General features: G+C 31.5%; 2 protein-coding genes across 9 annotated transcripts in view; one reads left to right on the top strand and one right to left on the bottom strand.

The window, feature by feature from the left end:
* The window catches only part of LOC145256299 (organic anion transporter 3-like), a 324,435-nt gene that overhangs the window by 93,573 nt on the left and 212,579 nt on the right, over positions 1–18,283 (bottom strand). The gene's annotated exons all lie outside the window — the stretch shown is intronic.
* Positions 6,115–18,283, top strand: part of LOC145256297 (uncharacterized) — an 85,634-nt gene continuing 73,465 nt past the window's right edge. For 3 of the 6 annotated variants that reach the window (XM_080115024.1, XM_080115021.1, XM_080115017.1), the window contains exon 1: positions 6,234–6,372. Coding sequence is in view for 1 of the 6 variants with exons in the window: in XM_080115016.1 (XP_079971142.1) it covers positions 6,227–6,372 (146 nt within the window). In the remaining 5 variants the exon portion in view is untranslated. Of the gene's footprint in view, positions 6,373–18,283 lie in introns of all 6 variants that reach the window. The other 3 variants (XM_080115019.1, XM_080115016.1, XM_080115023.1) reach the window with 3 other exon arrangements.

The raw sequence follows: 18,283 nt of genomic DNA, 5'->3' as shown, positions 1-18,283 counted from the left end.
ATTGTGATAAGTGTCTTTCAATTGGAACAAGTGTGGTATAAAATTATGGTCTAAATTTCATGGAATGTTTTTTTTTGTTTTTTTATTAATTAATTTTTATTAATGTTTAGTACATTTTAAGTTAGGAAACCAGTCAAGAAGTGGGAAGAGATAGAAAGAGAAATAGGAAATAAGAAGGAAAAAAAAGGGAGGGGAGAAGGTGGGTTGTTGGTTTTGTTTTTGTTTTTGCAGAACATAATTAAGATTTACAAAAGAAAGTAGAAAAAAAAAAATCAATGTTAGGTGCATTTTATCTCAGGAAGCCAATATCTTCAGACAACCTGATCTCGTAGCACCAGAATAAGTTGTTCGGAAATATTGTCGAAACCAATTTAGATGACTGAAATTTGACCAATATTTGAAATAATTTAGGATAAAAAATGGAAGACTTAAACTAAACGCCTTTAAGTAACTTTGATATTTTAACAACAATTCAGTTACTTAAAGGCGATAAGAACACGTTTAGTTTCACCCTTCCATTTTTATATCATAAATTGTTAAAATATTTGTCAAATCCTATTTCAGTCACCTAAATTGGTTTCGATATTACTTACAAGCAACATATTTTTCTGAAACTATATTTTAGTTAAAGAAAAAAGACAAATAAATCATTCCACACAGACATACAGATACACAGACATGTTCACTTTTATAGATATACTAGCATGGGTGCCCTCGTTGCCCGTGGGTTTGGAGGTGTATGCTGAGCAAAAAAAAAACAAAACAAAAAACAAACAAACAAAAAAACGGTCAATTTTTTAAAACTTGAACCCTACTCTGACCCCTTAAAATTTATTGTTTTGGGCTCAAATCGAGTTAAGTTAGATCCATGTCCAAGGAACCTATATCTAAAATTTCCAGTGTTTATACCCAAAATTGTCGGAGGAGTTTGGTAGAGTTCTCAAAGGTCACATCGTTGAACTTTGACCCCTTAACAGCCAAATTTCTGGCTGAAAACACATCGCATCGATTTTCCCACACGTCAGTATCCTGTATATCAAATTTCGAGTCTGTAGACTCCAAATTGACAGTTATTGCGTAGGGAAATATACACAGACACACACACACAGAAAGACAGACATACAGACACGTTCACTTTTATAGATATACTAGCATGGGTGCCCGGCGTTGTCCGGGTATTTGGAGGTGTATGTTGAGGAGAAAAAAAGAAAAGGCGGTCAATTTTTTTAAACGTTGACTCCTATTATGACCCTTAAATTTTATTATCTTGGGCTGAAATCAAGTTATTAAGTTAGACCCATGTCCAAGGAAACCATTTCTAAAATTTCAAGTGTTTAGACCCCAAAATGTCGGAGGAGTTTGGTAGAGTTCTCAAAAGCTAAATTGTTGAACTCTGACCCCTTAACAGCGAAATTTCTGGCCAAAAACCGATCACATCAACTTTCTCAAATCTCAGTATCCTGTATATCAAATTTCGAGTCTGTAGACTTAAAATGGACAGAGTTATTGCTTAGGGAAATGTACGCAGACATAGACACACACACACGCGCGCGTGCGCGCACACACACACACAGACACATTCACCTTTATATATATGATAGATAGATTGTTTGTGCAAATGAAAGAAAAAAAAATGCTACCTAAATAATATAACAGTGTCAGATTTAACACAATTAAATACATCCTAAAACTCTTATCGTAATCCCCTACGCACCCAACTCACTACCCGTGGCCTAAATACTAGCCCGAACAACCGGCTCGTCTGTAGCTTCATACCGGATCTAGCGGCCACTAACACCTACCTGCTACTAATAAAAACTTTCCACCGGCTCTCTCTCTTTCTCTCTCTCTCTCTCTCTCTCTCTCTCTCTCTCTCTCTCTCTCTCTCTCTCTCTCTCCATTTCTCTCACTTTCTCCCATCAGAATTCCACTTGCTGGAGATGCCGGATGTAATCGGAGAAAAACCTGATGCTACACTTAAATTAATTAACTCATCGTCAATCAATGAAGGGGGACACCTTTCTACACTAAGGCAATTTGGGTTTGTATTACTATAAGCATAGATTCGAAACAGTTGTCTTAAAAACAACGTATAACAAATAAATGTTATCAAAGGTAAGACAAGTTACTTTTCTATCTAACTAGATAATTCTTTAGTGTTTTTATTTAATATAACATGTTTATTCAGCTCGAAAAACATCCAGTGTGCACCGATGTATTTGAAAATTGCAAATGGCGGGGTACTCTCTGGTGAACTTGGTAATTTTGAGAAAATGAGTTAAACTAAAAACCTAAAATAAAATACTGTCAGAAACTCGCTCACTATATGTTACCGTAACAATATATGTCAGCCTATGTTACGGCGTAACATAGGCTGACATATATTCGGTTGGTTTTAACAGTATTTCGTGTAGTTTTTTTAGTTTTAACTCATTTTCCTAAATTACCGTGTTCACCAGAGAGTGCCGCGCCGTTTGCAATTTTCAAATGCATACATACTGTATGTTTTACGAGCTGAATAAACATGTCACGTTGAATAAAAACACTAAAACATATCCAGTTAGTTAGAAAAGTAACTTATCTTTCCTTTGATAACATTTATTTGTTATATATTTGTTTTTTGACAACTTTTTCGAATCTATGTGTACAGTAATACAAATCCGGCAATTTTATTTTTGCTATCTCCAGAATGACATTTCCTGGGGATCTGGTCCCCCCACATTCGAAAGAACATTGTGTCGCAATTTGCTTTCGCAGGGAAACAAATAAATACATACTCATGGGACTTATAAATAAAAAGATGAATATATATATATATATATATATATATATATATATATATATATATATATATATATGTATATATTAGACACCGCCAAAACTGGGGGGGGGGCAGGTAAGTACTTTTTGACGGACCGTCTTTTTAAAAATCTACCAAATATCAGGTATTATCCAATCAATACGAAATTTTCAGCGATTATTAAGAGAAGAATGAACTTTATAACAGTGTACTTATTTTTCATAAACAATATTTATATATATATATATATATATATATATATATATATATATATATATTTGCTTACAACCCCCCCCTTGTTTTGAGGGGGTTCCAAACATGCTTAAAATAATCATCTGAATCTGAACAAAACATATTGTGTTGTTGTAAAGGACAGGATTATAGATAAAAAAAAATTGTTTGCATACCTTATTTTGACGTCTGAATATCAGAACTTCGATTGTGTTTAATTATCCCGCTTTTGAGTTTTGAAGTGTGAAATTCGGTGAATATGTTAAGTAAAATAATTCATTTAAGTTAATCAAAAAAAAAAAAAAAGTAATATTTATACGAAAAAAGCCATTTTAAAATCTTTGATAAATAAATTAACAATTTTTTTTAGTGAGCCGAATAATGCATGACCATTATTAAACAGGGCATGCTTTGAAGAATCGATACAAAAAAAAAATTCGATAAATATTGTGCATTTTGTGTTAAAAATAGCATCATTTTTTCGATCCTGTTTGAAAACGTTTGCCGCCTTTCGACTACGGTGGACCAAACGCGCTGAAATAATTTTTTTTTATTCTGCTTTAAATTGCCCCCCCCCCCATTTTGGAGTTCTTAGCCCCCACACACATACACATTAAAAACCAAACTCATACAAATGGTCACCCATCTGGTACTGACCGGCATCAGCGTTAATAGTACATTGAAATTTTCGTCTCTGAAAAATAAGTTTTTTTTGGCCTGTTTGGTTTTCATTAGTTTGCTTTTTATTAAGTACAAACGTAAACATTGTCTAGATCGACGCGAAGTAACTGGTTGCCTATATGAATAAGTGGAATTATTTGAAATCCAGGTACTTATATTATAATATTTTTGCATATGCTCATAGAAAATCACCCTAAATCTTAGTTAGACAACAAATAAATAAATTAATTATTTCAAAAGCCTTTTTTTTTAAATATTTATGTACGTTTTTTGTGCAAGACAATAAATGTCAATTGTTAACTTTCTGGAGAAATTTAATATTTAAAATTTAATTAAAAATAGTAGAAAAAGTTTTACATTATTCTGTTTTGTATATGATAACATTCAGGGTTTCATCTTTCTGGAAAAAAAAACAGTTACTCAGAAATAATGGATTTTAATAAATGTAATTTCGTTTTAAAAAACAACAACAACTTGATTTTTTGGCCATTTTTGGCGGTGTCTAATATATATATATATATATATATATATATATATATATATATATATATATATATATATATATATATGAATATGAATGTTAAAAATCACTTTGTAAAAGAGTTAAAAACATATCTAATCTGAAAAGGAAACACTTAATAAGTGGATAGTCCTTAATCCGCGGTGTTTCCAAGAAATACTTTCCTTCTTATCAGAGGGTAGGAATTAGCAAAATGCGGGATCGGATTTTGCATACAAAAGTATTTGATGAAACTGCAAGTAAGTCAAAGATCTTACTTGATAACAAAAAGTGAAACAAAGGGAATATGGTGAAGAAAAAGGCGAGTTCACGTGAATGGATATTTATATATATATATATATATATATATATATATATATATATATATATATATATACATATACATATACATATATATATATATATATATATATATATATATATATATATATATATATATATATATATATATATAGAGAGAGAGAGAGAGAGAGAGAGAGAGAGGGGGATGTTTATTTATTTATTTGGGTTTGTATTACTGTACACATAGATTCGAAAATGCTGTCAAAAAACAAACATATAACAAATAAATGTTATCAAAGGCAAGATAAGTTACTTTTCTACCAAACTGGATATATTTTTCGTGTTTTTATTCAATTTAACATGTTTATTCAGCTCGAAAAGCGTACAGTGTTTACCGATGTATGGGAAAATTAAAAATGGCGCCCGACCCTCTCTTTAACACGGTAAGTTCGGGAAAAGGTGTTAGAAATAATAAACTAGACAAAATACTGTTAGAAATTCGCTCAATATGTGTTACTGTGACATAACTTGACATATATTCGGTTGTTTTTAATAGTATTTTGTCTAGTTTATTATTTATAACACCTTTTCCCAAACTTACCGTGTTAAAGAGAGAGTCGGGCGCCATTTTGAATTTTCCGATACATCGATAAACACTGCATGTTTTTCGCGCTGAATAAACATGTTACATTGAATAAAAACACTGAAAACATATCCAGTTAGGTAGAAAAGTAACTTATCTTGCCTTATTTGTTACATATTTGTTTTTTGACAACTTTTTCGAATCTATGTGTACAGTAATACAAACCCATTTATTTTTTATAAGCGATTCTGTGGTGTTTTTTTATTTATTTTTTTTTTTTACATCCCTGAGTGCTTTAAAGGGGGAGGTTATCTGTCCTTTGTTTATATTATAGTTGCCCCACATTTTGGGACGTATTTTTGTAATTATTTGTATTATTTGCATATTTATTTCAATATTATGCACGTAGAAAATATTTAAATAAATATTTAAATAATAAATTTGATAATAATAATAATAATAATAATAATAATAATAATAATAATATATATACATATATATATATATATATAAAGATATATATATATATATTTATAAATGTTAATATATCCATATGTATTATGCACATGTTCCATATTTTTATATATACGCATAAATACATATATAACGCATGTATATTTATATCTGTATGAATATGCATGTGGATATTTGTAGATATATATGCAAATGACCTCTCCCTGTATATATATATATATATATATATATATATATATATATATATATATATATACATATATTAGTTGTGTATTTGTGTATATATATATATATATATATATATATATATTTATATATATATATTTATATATATTTAGGTGTATATATAAATTTATATATGTATATATATTGCTATATTCATATGTATATTTATATGTGTATATATGTGTATATAGTTATATAAATGTATATGCATATACATATATATATATCTATATATTTGTATACATGCTTATATATTGTTACACACACATACATAAATCTATATTTGTGTGTGCGTATGTGTGTGTGCGTGTATACGTGTGTGTGTGTGTGTTTGTGTCTTTTTATAGATAGTAATAAATATATATCAGTTCAAGTTCGATCGACTTTTTTCATTATAACAAGTCAACAAGACAAAGATAATCCCTATTTTATGGTTTGTTTATATCCCTTTCTTTCTTTTTCTCTCTTTCTTCTTTTTTTTTTTTTTTTTTTTTTCTCGCAATATCGAAGCATTTTTCGGGTGGGGCGACGACATGAGTTGGACTTTACATCGACGAAACGTGCTGAAAATATCAGGCAAGCCATTTTTTTTTTTTAACCTTATGTAAAAAGCATTCTCACTCTCTCCTTCTATTTTTATTTGGTTGATTATTTTCGTTTTCGGGATTCTTTTACAATCCACAAAGATTCGAAAAAGCGGTGACGTGCAGGGAACTTTTCTAGGGCAGATGATCAGGTAAAAAAAGAAAAACGGCAAAAATAAAGCAATGGATTTTGTCTTGTTCGAGGCACACGGCTTTAATGCATTCCTCTGAAAAGGGCGCTTTTGAAACAGTAATAGGGTTTGTATTACTGTACACATAGATTCGAAAAAGTTGTCAAAAAACAAATATATAACAAATAAATGTTATCAAAGGCAAGATAAATTACTTTTCTACCAAACTGTATATATTTTTTGTGTCTTTATTCAATGTAACATGTTTATTCAGCTCGAAAAACATGGTGTTTACCGATGTATTGAAAAATTCAAAATGGCGCCCGACTCTCTCTTTAACACGGTAAGTTTGGGAAAAGGTATTATAAATAAAAAACTAGACAAAATACTATTAAAAACCCACCGAATATATGTTAACCTATGTCACGGTAACATATATTGAGCGAGTTTCTAACAGTATTTTGTCTAGTTTTTTTAATTTTTTTTATAACACCTTTTCCCAAACTTAACGTGTTAAAGAGAGAGTTGGGCACCATTTTTAATTTTCAACTACATCAGTAAACACTGTATACTTTTCGAGCTGAATAAACATTTTACATTGAATAAAAACACGAAAAATATACCCAGTTTGGTAGAAAAGTAACTTATCTTACTTTTGATAACATTTATTTGTTATATATTTGTTTTTTTGACAACTTTTTCGAATCTATGTGTACAGTAATAGCCCCACTCAGTAGTAAAAGAGTAAATATTTAGGAACCTCTACCAGCAACCCTCTGCACGCCTCTTCGAAAAAAGTGGTAAAAATTTAAATTTAATAGCAAATAAATGTTTCAAATCAAAATAACTGGCGCTTATGTCAACGGATCATTAAATCTAAGAGAGATAACCAGCATAAACTTAGCAAAAATAAGCATATTTTGCAAGATATAATTTGGGACGTTGAAAAAATCAGAACAATGAAAGAACGTTAAATGAAAAAAAAAAAAAAATGATTACAAGATTACTGTAGCTGAGTTCCGGAAATTGCTGAAGCAGTTTACGAAAAGGAAACAAGTTAACGAAATTAATCAACGAAATTGAAATATAACAATAAATATTAAGGGGCCAAAATTGGAGTCAAATTTTTTAAAAATTTGACCTCTGCGCTCTGCGGTCTCTACTAAATTACTCAGCCAATTTTTGGTCTTTATCTGTGCCTAAATCCAAACGTAGATTCCATGAGCAAAGCTTCTTTCTTAGAACTGCACGCCAGTGGAACTCTCTGCCGCTTGCCTGTTTCCCACCTGACTACAACTTGGACTTCTTCAAGTCCAACATAAACAAACTCCTGACAAACCGCCCCCCTTAAGTAAGACACTCTATCAAAACCCCTAATACTAATGATTACTACAATACTATCTCATTGATTACTGTACACGCAATAACCCTTATCCCTGAGTGGCCTTCGGGCCTTGATAAGTGGTGACCTTCATGTAAAAAAAAAAGTAACAAAATAACCCGATTAATTAACGTATACAAAACAAAAGCAAACAACCAATCAAGAAGTTGTTGTCCAATTAGCCAAAGAATGCTTCCCTTATTAAAGAGAAAAACAAAACAAACAAACCGAACACTTTATCTTGTGCAGAATCTTTGAATGTTGTATTTTTTCCTCTTTTGTTTTTGAAACATTTCTACATAATAGTAAAAAAAAAATAAAAATAAAATAATGATTACACGAAAAATAGAAAATTAAAGAAAATATTAAGGTAGATAGAGTTTTAAAACGAGCTCCACCCCCTCCAAAAGAAAATAAATTTGTATATTTTTAGGTAATAATGCACCTCCCATGATATTTTTAAGAATATTTTTACATGTTTATTGTTTTAAAAAAATTAAATTGATTTTTCGAAGTTTTCGTTTTCCACCTAGCTTTGAAAGTTTTTGGTGTTTAAACTTATTTCAAAGAGTTTAGTTGGTTAAAAAGAAATAACAAGTAATGTCGCACTCGACATTACTTAGTAAATAATGTTTTACAAAAAAATGTCCGAAAATTAAAGAAAATACTGAGGTAGATATAGTTTTAAAACGAGTCTCCCCCACCGCCAAAAGAAAATAAATTTGTATATTTTTTAAGTACTGCACAAGTGCCCGCGAAATGACTTTTAAACGATACCCTCCCCACCCGATGTTAAGAGTGGCTTTCGAAATAATAACGTTATTATTTCAGCGCGATACCAAAATTACATAAGACCGTGTTTTCTTTTTTGTTTTGTAATAACACAAGAATTATTTAAACTGAATTAATTCTTCTAAATAAAATAATTGCTTTCTTTAATAATACGTATTTTCTTTCTTTATTTTTGTTTCGTAATGACACAAAAAGTGTTAAAACTAGAGTATTTTTTAAATAAATATTTGGTTTCGTTTTTCGTATCTTGACTCCGTGATCAAGTTTATTTTTTTTTAAGCAAAAGTTAAAAATATATATTTTTAAATATTATGACATGTGCATTCTCTTTTAAAGACATTATCTATTTCAAGAACGGTAATAAAATGTGTTTTCAATCGATATTCATTCAATAAGGGACCAGTTTTCCTACCTAGCCAAAAGGGGGGATTTTCCGGGTACGAGTTTTCCGGGTACGAGTTTTCCCGGGACGAGTTTTCCGGGCACCCCTCTATCTTATCAAAGAACCTACTATTGATTTGATGAAATTATTTTTACATAATCACTTGAATTAAAGTAAACACGCTAAAGTCATGGTTCAATTGCGCTCTAAAAAGAAACATTCATTTCGTACGCGCCCCTGTGATATAAAAGTATCTACAGTTGATTTTATAGGCTGTGCCTTTCTGCTTGTGCGGTGATAAAACTTCTCAAATGCACTCGCGATGTTAGGTTGTATAAAAGTGTAAACTTTGGTCACAATCGGACTTTAATGTGATTTTTTTTATTATCGATTTTCGATACTTATCGGAGGCATTCCGATACAAAACCTTCGTAAGAACACTCCCAGACAAATACCTTCGTGTGTAATTTCAAGAACCAAAAATATAGGCCCAGCCGTTTCCGAGTCCATAGGGAACGAAGTCTCTCACACACACACTTGCACACAAAGTTCCTTTTATATGTAGTAGAGATTCGTCAAAAACAATTTGTGATGCATCTGCATAAAAATATTTGATATTTGATAGACGCTATACACTTTTAATGTTACAGTAGGTATTCATTATAAGCAAATTAGTCATCTTTGTTTAGTCATTTAGCTACTTTAAATAATATGGCTGTGGATATAATATATTTTCTTCATGGTCCAATGATCTTTTCATTTTATTGAGTTTGCATTATAGGAACTGATATATATATATATATATATATATATATATATATATATATATATATCTACTCATATAAAAGGCACTTCGTGTGTGTGTGTGTGTGTATGTGTGTTTGTGTGAGATTGTTCCCTATAACCTCCAAAACGGCTGGGCCAAATTTTATGAAATTTCACACAAGTATACTTCATGCGTCTGGGAGTGTACTTAGATAGGTTTTTCGGAATGCTTCTGATAAGTATGGAAAAATCCGATGAAAGAAGGAACAGTTCTATTTTAAACAAAGTTATCAGCTTATAAAGCCTAACATCACAAGTGCACTTGAAAAGCTCATTACCGTACAAGCCGAAGGGACGGGCGTATTAAAATCAACAGTAGGCTCTTTGATAAGATATGGCGCGTTTAAAATGTTTCTGTTTAAACAATAAAATCGTAGTCGTTGACTTTTTATTTTAAACTTTAACTCAAGCCATTATATAAAAATATCTTTTACATTAGGTTCTTTTGTACGACAATGGCGCGTGCAAAATAAATGTTTCTGTTTATAGCACAATTGAACTATGATACGAGACGCTTGCAGTTTAAACTTTAATTCAAGCTTTTATTTAAAAATAATCCCCAACTAGAACAGGCGATCAATCGATTTCGTGGGCTATTTTCATCGATTTCTATAACAATAAAAAATATAGGAGTGTGAAACACTCGTTGATCATCATTCAATCCCGAGCAACGTCGTGTCATCCTGCTAGTAATGTTATAAATTTATTTGTTCAGCTAATTCATCTATCTATATTTATATCTGTCGATCAACGTTTCGACATTTCGATGTCTTCGTCAGATTTTCAAATGAATATCGCAGGTAGGCACGCTATATATGCATGTACGTAAGAGTTAGGTAATCCATGACTTTTTTTAGTGTTTGTTTGACGAGTCCTAAAGGACAAAAGAAACTAATTTTGCACCACAAAATAAAATACGCGTCAAGTGCGCTTGAAAGCCAAATACATCGTAATATTAGGAAAATAAACAAATATTTTACTTGCTTTTTTTTTTCAAGCGCACTTGATGCGTATTTTATTTTATTCAAATTAAAACAACGTTTCTATATGAACTCTCATTTTTTAATTTTGCACCATTTATTTCGATGTGTATAATAAATATTTAAAATCTAAAAGTTGCCACGATTCGTATTTGTTAAAATATATATATATAAAGGAGGTGGTGTATGATCAACACTGCTGGGGAGTAACGATTTAATATACTGTTTTGCTTTTAAACTCCCGAAATATTGGTATTATTGTTATTGTAAGTAAAAACGATTCAGCGCTGCAGGAAATTAACTGACTTATTGACAAAATAATTTTTAAGCGAAGAACATTTTGTTTTTAATAGTTTTAAAAGTGTTAAGGAAACTTCAAAGACTATATATATATATATATATATATATATATATATATATATATATATATATATAACTACTTCATTTACTCACATAAAATAATAATACAAAACTATAAAGTTATGCGTAAACTTTAAGTATTTACTTCAAAAGTGCTCAATACATAGGTAGAGCTAGTTAGTAATTTATAAAATATATATGGCGATTAAGCTACACTGAATATTCCGTGTTTCATCCACTCTAGGATTCTTCAGGCTTATGCGCATAAGCCTGAAGTATCCTAGAGTGGATGAAATGCGGAGTATTCAGTGTAGCTTAATCGCCATATATATTTTATAAATGACTATATATATATATATATCAGGCATTAACGTCAAAAGAAAAAGTAAAGCGGAAGCTAAACGTTTAGGCTTCGATGCTCAGTGGTAGCGCACGAATCATATTTTTTTTTTTAACTTTTTAAAATCATTACTATATATTGGGTCCACTATAATATAATAATAAATACGAAATCTGCATTAAAGGTCCTTTACAGTGCAATATAGACTACAGTGCATTGTAAACTAAGTCACTGCAGAGAGGTATACGGATCTTCCTTTCGGTGCACCACGATGCGTTCCTAACTAGAGCAGACAATCAATCGATTTGATTGAAAAAAATGTGCGATTTCACCGATTTCGCTGACAATAAAAATATAAGACTGTGAAACATTCGTTGGTGCCCATTCAATCCCGGACAACGTCGAATCTCCCTGCTTCTTCGTATATATAGCTGTCTCATTAAATCTCCCTGCTTGTTCGTATATATAGCTGTCTCATTAAATACTAGAGTTAAACTATGTCTGTATAGTTTTGTTCTGATCCCTTTCAATCTTCTTACATATGTTCTGGTGTCTCGCGGGAATTATCAAGCGTATCCGCCATAATCGCTTTTTGCTCACGTGTTCTCTGATCCGCCAGGACTAATTATGAGGAGTGGCTATCAGTAAATGTCATAGTGCTATGATATTTCCTCTGGGAATCACGTATAGTTTACTCTATTAATAGAAAACCGTTGCATAAAAGTTTTTGTATTAAAAAAAAAAATCAATATTGTTGAATTATTTTGTCTCGATGATACTACGGCTTGATGACACGATGTCTCTGAAAAGAGGTACCGCAGAAACATGCATGCACATATGTAATCAATAATAGTAGTATAAATAAACTTACTATATATACTAGCAGGATTACCCGACGTTGTCCGGGATTGAGTAATGATTAACGAATGTTTCAACCTCCCATATTTTATTGTCACCGAAATCGGTGAAATCGCACATTTTTCAATCAAATCGATTGATTGCCTGCTCTAACTGAGGATCCATCGCGGTGCACCAGGAGGAATCTCATATGCCTCTTGCAGTGACTTAGTTCACAATGCATTGTAGTCTACATTGCACTGTAGAGAATCTGCTGTTGATTTTCTAAACTTTTTTTTTTTTATAGATAATAGCTCGAATTAAAGTTTAAAATGCAAACGTCAAATATCATGTTTCAAATGTGCTCTAAACAGCAACATTCATTTCGAATGCACCCCTGGTATATCAAAGAACACTCTCTTGATTTTATATTCCGGGCCTTTCGGCTTGTGTGATAATAAAACTTCTCAAATGAACTTGCGATGTTAGGCTGTGTAAGGTGTTAACTTGTGTCAAAATTGTCTGTTCTTGCTTTCTTTTTTTACAAGGATGTCACTTCTTATTAAAGTCCAGAGGCCACTCGGGTATAAGAGTCAATGGGACAATAGCTGAAATTTGGTAACCATGATTATTTAAGGAAACGGCTCATCAAGAACTTGTTCACGTTGGACTGAAAGACGACCATATTGTCGTCAGCTCGAAAGCAGTTAAATGAAATAGAATTCCACGGGCATAATTTCGATTATCGATTATCGTTACTTATGGAAGATATGTTATATACTCGTGTACCAAAATAGGCACCAAAACTGTGTATGTTGTATAATCGTCTAAATGTTGATATGCGTACTTGAGACGAAAGGTTCATCCTGATGTGTATACGTGTCGCTAAATGTCTGTCATTGCTTCTGTACTATTTAAACCCTAGAATTGTTGTGTTACAGTCTATTTATGATAGATTCATATCTACTTGTTCATATGCATGTGCTTATGTGTGTGTGATACCTGTATTTCAGACATACCTTAACTTCATGCGTCGTTGATCTTGTCCACCTGGGATTCATCTTGTTCGTTGAGGGGAGGCTGGAACCTGTTTGGATGGACACATTGACTCTAAGACGATCATTGGTTTTATATGGTTTTTATCCACTTTCCAGATGTCGATCCCAGAAGAATGGAAAGTGAATATCTTTGCTTTGCGGGGTTACTTCTAGGTTTCCGTTCTGAGACACGTCAGCCTTTTCCCTGATGAATGCGGGGGGGGGAAACGATCTGTTTAACCGTCCGCTCTGCTGAACGTCCAAATTTCAATTCCCAATCTCCAGCTAAACTGATCACGTGACTCACACGTAGATCTGATCAGCTGACCAGCCCTTCCAGTAAACATTTCTATGATGTGATTTTACCATATTTTGACAGATTTTATAAATATTCTTCATATTCACCTCCCGTCCATTTGTTTAGTTGGATAGATACAGATGTTACAATAACAGCAGTTTGTTCTTGTGAGTAAATATGAAATAGGATAGTCAAGGATTCGAACTTGCGAAGCTAGATTTGAAATTGAGAATTCCAATCATAAGTTAAAATAAATACAGAATGTTATTGAAAATAAGGAATGTGGAATTGCCATTGTTTAGCTCACACAAAATAGTTAGATATCTGTTTATTGAAAAAGGAATGTTATGATGAATTTTGTTTCTGTTATAAAAATTCAAATTAAAATAAGGAATTTAAAAATGGACAATGGAAAATGTTATTTGTAAAGTGGGTTACGAAGATTAGGTTAGAGGGTCGGCTTTGTAAGAAACATGTGAATAACAATGCATGCTTAAACACGGAGGCATGCCATGCCATTTGTCTGAGAGGCACGTGCTGGTCATGCTGTGACGTCATGAGTTATGAATTTAGTTAGATAAGTCAGAATCAGGATCAGTCAGAGGGAAGTTGCGAGAAGAGTTAGACGGGAGAAGCTAGAAGAGTCAAGGCACCCTCTGGGAAGCGACAGATTTTCGAGGTAACCATGGAAACAACTTTGAATCCCTGAAATACAGAATCATGTCCGACCGGTCGAAGAAATAAACGTATCATTATGTGTTTTTATAACTGCCGTCTTGTGTTGTGTCATTCTACCAAAACAAAGGTAAAGTGAAATTGTATTAATATGAACTTTATGTTTATAAAAATGTACAACTGTCAAAAAGTATATGTCAAACGCCCTCTCAGTCTATCTATCAAGAGATTCATAAATCTCCTCTCATTGAATTACAGGCTTGGTTCTCCTGTACCCTACCTGTCTGTCTCGTTATATATAAGACCTGTCTTTATATCTGAACAACATGAACACTTCTAAGACTGTCTCTATCATTCTGAGACTCTTACTAACAACAAATATATAAGTCGTCATCTAAATAAGGACAATGTAACATACTCTCATATTTGGTACCTTTTAAAATAACATCCAGTATTCAACACAGAAATAGATAACTAAATAGATAGATCGATACTTTCTTGTGTCCGACCTATTACATATTACATAAGAGATATTTCGATAGAAACCCATCTAAGAACACTGCCAGGCACGTAAAGTACATTTGTGTGAAATTTCATAAAAATATGGCCAGCCTTTTTCCAGTCCATAGACACACAGTCACAGACACATACACAATGTTCCTTTTATATCACAGATAGGTAGATAGATAAATAGATAGATAGATAGATAGATAGATAGATAGATAAATAGATAAATAGATAGAGATTATTGGGTTTGTATTACTGTACACATACATTCGAAAAAGTTGTCAAAAAACAAATATATAACAAATAAATGTTATCAAAGGCAAGATAAGTTGCTTTTCTACCGAACTGGATATATTTTTTCTGTTTTTATTCAATGTAACATGTTTATTCAGATCGAAAAGCATGCAGTGTTTACCGATGTATTGGAAAATTCAAAATGGCGCCCGACACTCTCTTTAACATGGTAAGTTTGGAAAAGGCTGTTATAAATAATAAACTAGACAAAATACTATTAAAAAAACACCGAATATATGTCAACTTATGTCACAGTAACATATATTGAGCGAATTTCTAACATTTGGTTGTTTTATAGTGGATTTTATCGTTTTTGTTCCGAGCCATGCAGAACATGAATGAGTTTTGCAATGGGAGAGGGAATAGGGTTACAGTATTAATGTTTGCTAAATTTCAAGTTAAGATACTAGTGAGGAAGTTGGGGAGATGGAAAGAGAAGAGGGAAACGGGGAAACGAAAAAGAGGGGGAAAGGTGGGTTGTTTTTGGTTTGGAGAATATAATTAAGTTTTGCAAAAGTGTTAGGACGATACAGAAGTATAATGTAAGAGAAGTAATTCTTTACTTCTTTGGGCAAAGTTGCCTCCCCTTGTCCCGAGTCCTAGACTTTAAATTCTCGCAATTTCTCGCGAGACCAACGACCGGAAGTAATGAATGGAGGGAAAAAGGGAGTGACTTTCAAAATGGAAAATGAGCATCATTCCCGTTCGTTCCTGTTATCATACTTGAACTTCTAACCTTTCATCTATTATGTTCGAATTGTCGTTACGTGTGTGTGCGTGTGTGGGTGTCCATAATAAACGTATATCGTTATATAAGCGAGTGATTTTCTTATTTGTTCATAATTATTCCATTCTTTCACCATATGTTGCAAACATACCTACGAGAAGCAGGTAAGATATTTTATGTTATATTGAGCCCAACACAACAAAATTTAAAAAAAAAAAAGCATCAATGTTAGTTGCATTTCGGCTCAGGAAGCTAATATCTACAGACAACCTGATCTGGTAACACCAGTTAAATTTGGGAAAAACTAGTTCCCCTAAAAGACTAGATTAGAAAAAAAATTGGCTCAGTCTTTAAAGTTTTTTTTTATATAACTACTTGTATTTCTATTTACTTTACGGCTCGGTCACATATTTGTCATGCCGCAGGTGGTAATATGCTTCAATGGGTTTGTTCCAAACTTTAATTTTGATGCTTGCTACAAAAACAATATAATGTTATAGTATAGACGTGGGACCTGTGAAAATTCCACAGGGGACACATTCATATGTAATATATTGATGTTGACATTCTGTGTTCAGCGTAAATGGAGACGCCCTGATATTATTGTAGCTTTTTTGTTAAAATTGCAAAAGTAGTTATCTAAGCTAGCAGGGGTGCGCGGCTTTGCCCGATCGTAAAATACGCTTAAATATGATATTTTACTTCATGCAGATTTCGAATATATTATTATAGAATTAATTTTCTATCGATTCTTGTATATTATAAAAGTGTAATTTAAAAAATATAAAATATATATTCATATGACTTGGGTGCATCACCTTAAATCGAAACCGAAACCAAAACTTATAAAAAAAGCAATATATATATATATATATGTGTGTGTGTGTATGTATATATGTATGTATGTATGTATGTGTATATGTATATATATATATATATATATATATATATATATATATATACATATATATATATATGTATGTATGTATGTATGACTTGAGTGCCATCAGCTCTAATCGAAACCGAAAACAAAACTTACGAAGAATTCTTGGTAAAATTATTTATTACAAGAAATGGAAAGTCATATCATAACTCTGATTTATGAAAGTATGATAGGTTATGAAAAGAAAGGGTTGTAAAGAGATAGCTTCGAATTTGGTGGTATCAAAACCAAAGCAAAATATGATGAAAGTAAGAATAAAATAGATAAACCCCATAATTTATTATACCATACCTATTCACACTGATACACTTATCACAATATTCTGTGGATCTACATTAAAAAACCTTGTTAAACTTTGTGACATATTTCCATTCTTTGGAGGTCAGGCGCGAACGAACACCCCATAATTTTATTATACCATATTTCTTCAAACTGAAATATAATTATCAAAGTATACTTACGCAGATAGATATGAAAAGTCTTTCTTAAGGTTTGTGCCTATTTCCATTCTATATAAGCCAGGCGCTAACGCAGACCCCACAATTTTATTATACCATCCCTATTTAAGTTAAAACATACTTAGCAAGGTATTATTATGTACATCTATATCAAAAATACTTGTAAACGTTTTTTTTTAATTTTTAATTTTTTTATTTCCATACTTTGTGGACCAGGCGCAAACGCAGACTCCACAATTTTAATGAATCATCATTCTGCCTGATCAAACATGCTCATTCCTGTGTCTCGATACATCTTCTATCATTATATGTGATCAGTTTTCTATAATAGTCAACCATATAGGAGCTTATTCGTGACCAGACACACACACACAGACGTTCAGCTTTATATATATATATATATATATATATATATATATATATATATATATATATATATACGTTCAGCTTTATATATATATATATATATATATATATATATATATATATATATATATATATACGTTCAGCTTTATATATATATATATATATATATATATATATATATATATATTTCTGTGGGAATCAACTTATAATATATACCAACCCTTATTTAAGATACTCAATGTAATTACAGGCTAATATAATGAATGAATGACAAAAGTTTATCTTCCAAAGTTCATGATGTTGACCATCTTATAATTTATTCCTTTAATTCAGTTGACATTTACAATTCTTGACAGTATCTGTCTCGTAGCACAAAATCAATCATTTAATTATTATATCAATTAGTGAATCCTATTTGCCCGTAACTCGTTAGAAGAAATAACAACAATCACTCCATCATAAATGAATAAAATGCGTTTAAATATGATTAAAATCCGACAATTGAAAGAGAAGCTGTAAATACCTTGTAATATGTTTCCATTACGCCATTTTGAAATGATATAATAATTA

The sequence above is a fragment of the Euprymna scolopes genome, chromosome 32, assembly GCF_053919585.1.
Source record: "Euprymna scolopes isolate OS-2025 chromosome 32, ASM5391958v1, whole genome shotgun sequence".
NCBI lineage: Eukaryota > Metazoa > Mollusca > Cephalopoda > Sepiida > Sepiolidae > Euprymna > Euprymna scolopes.
This window is presented reverse-complemented; position numbering and strand designations above follow the sequence as displayed.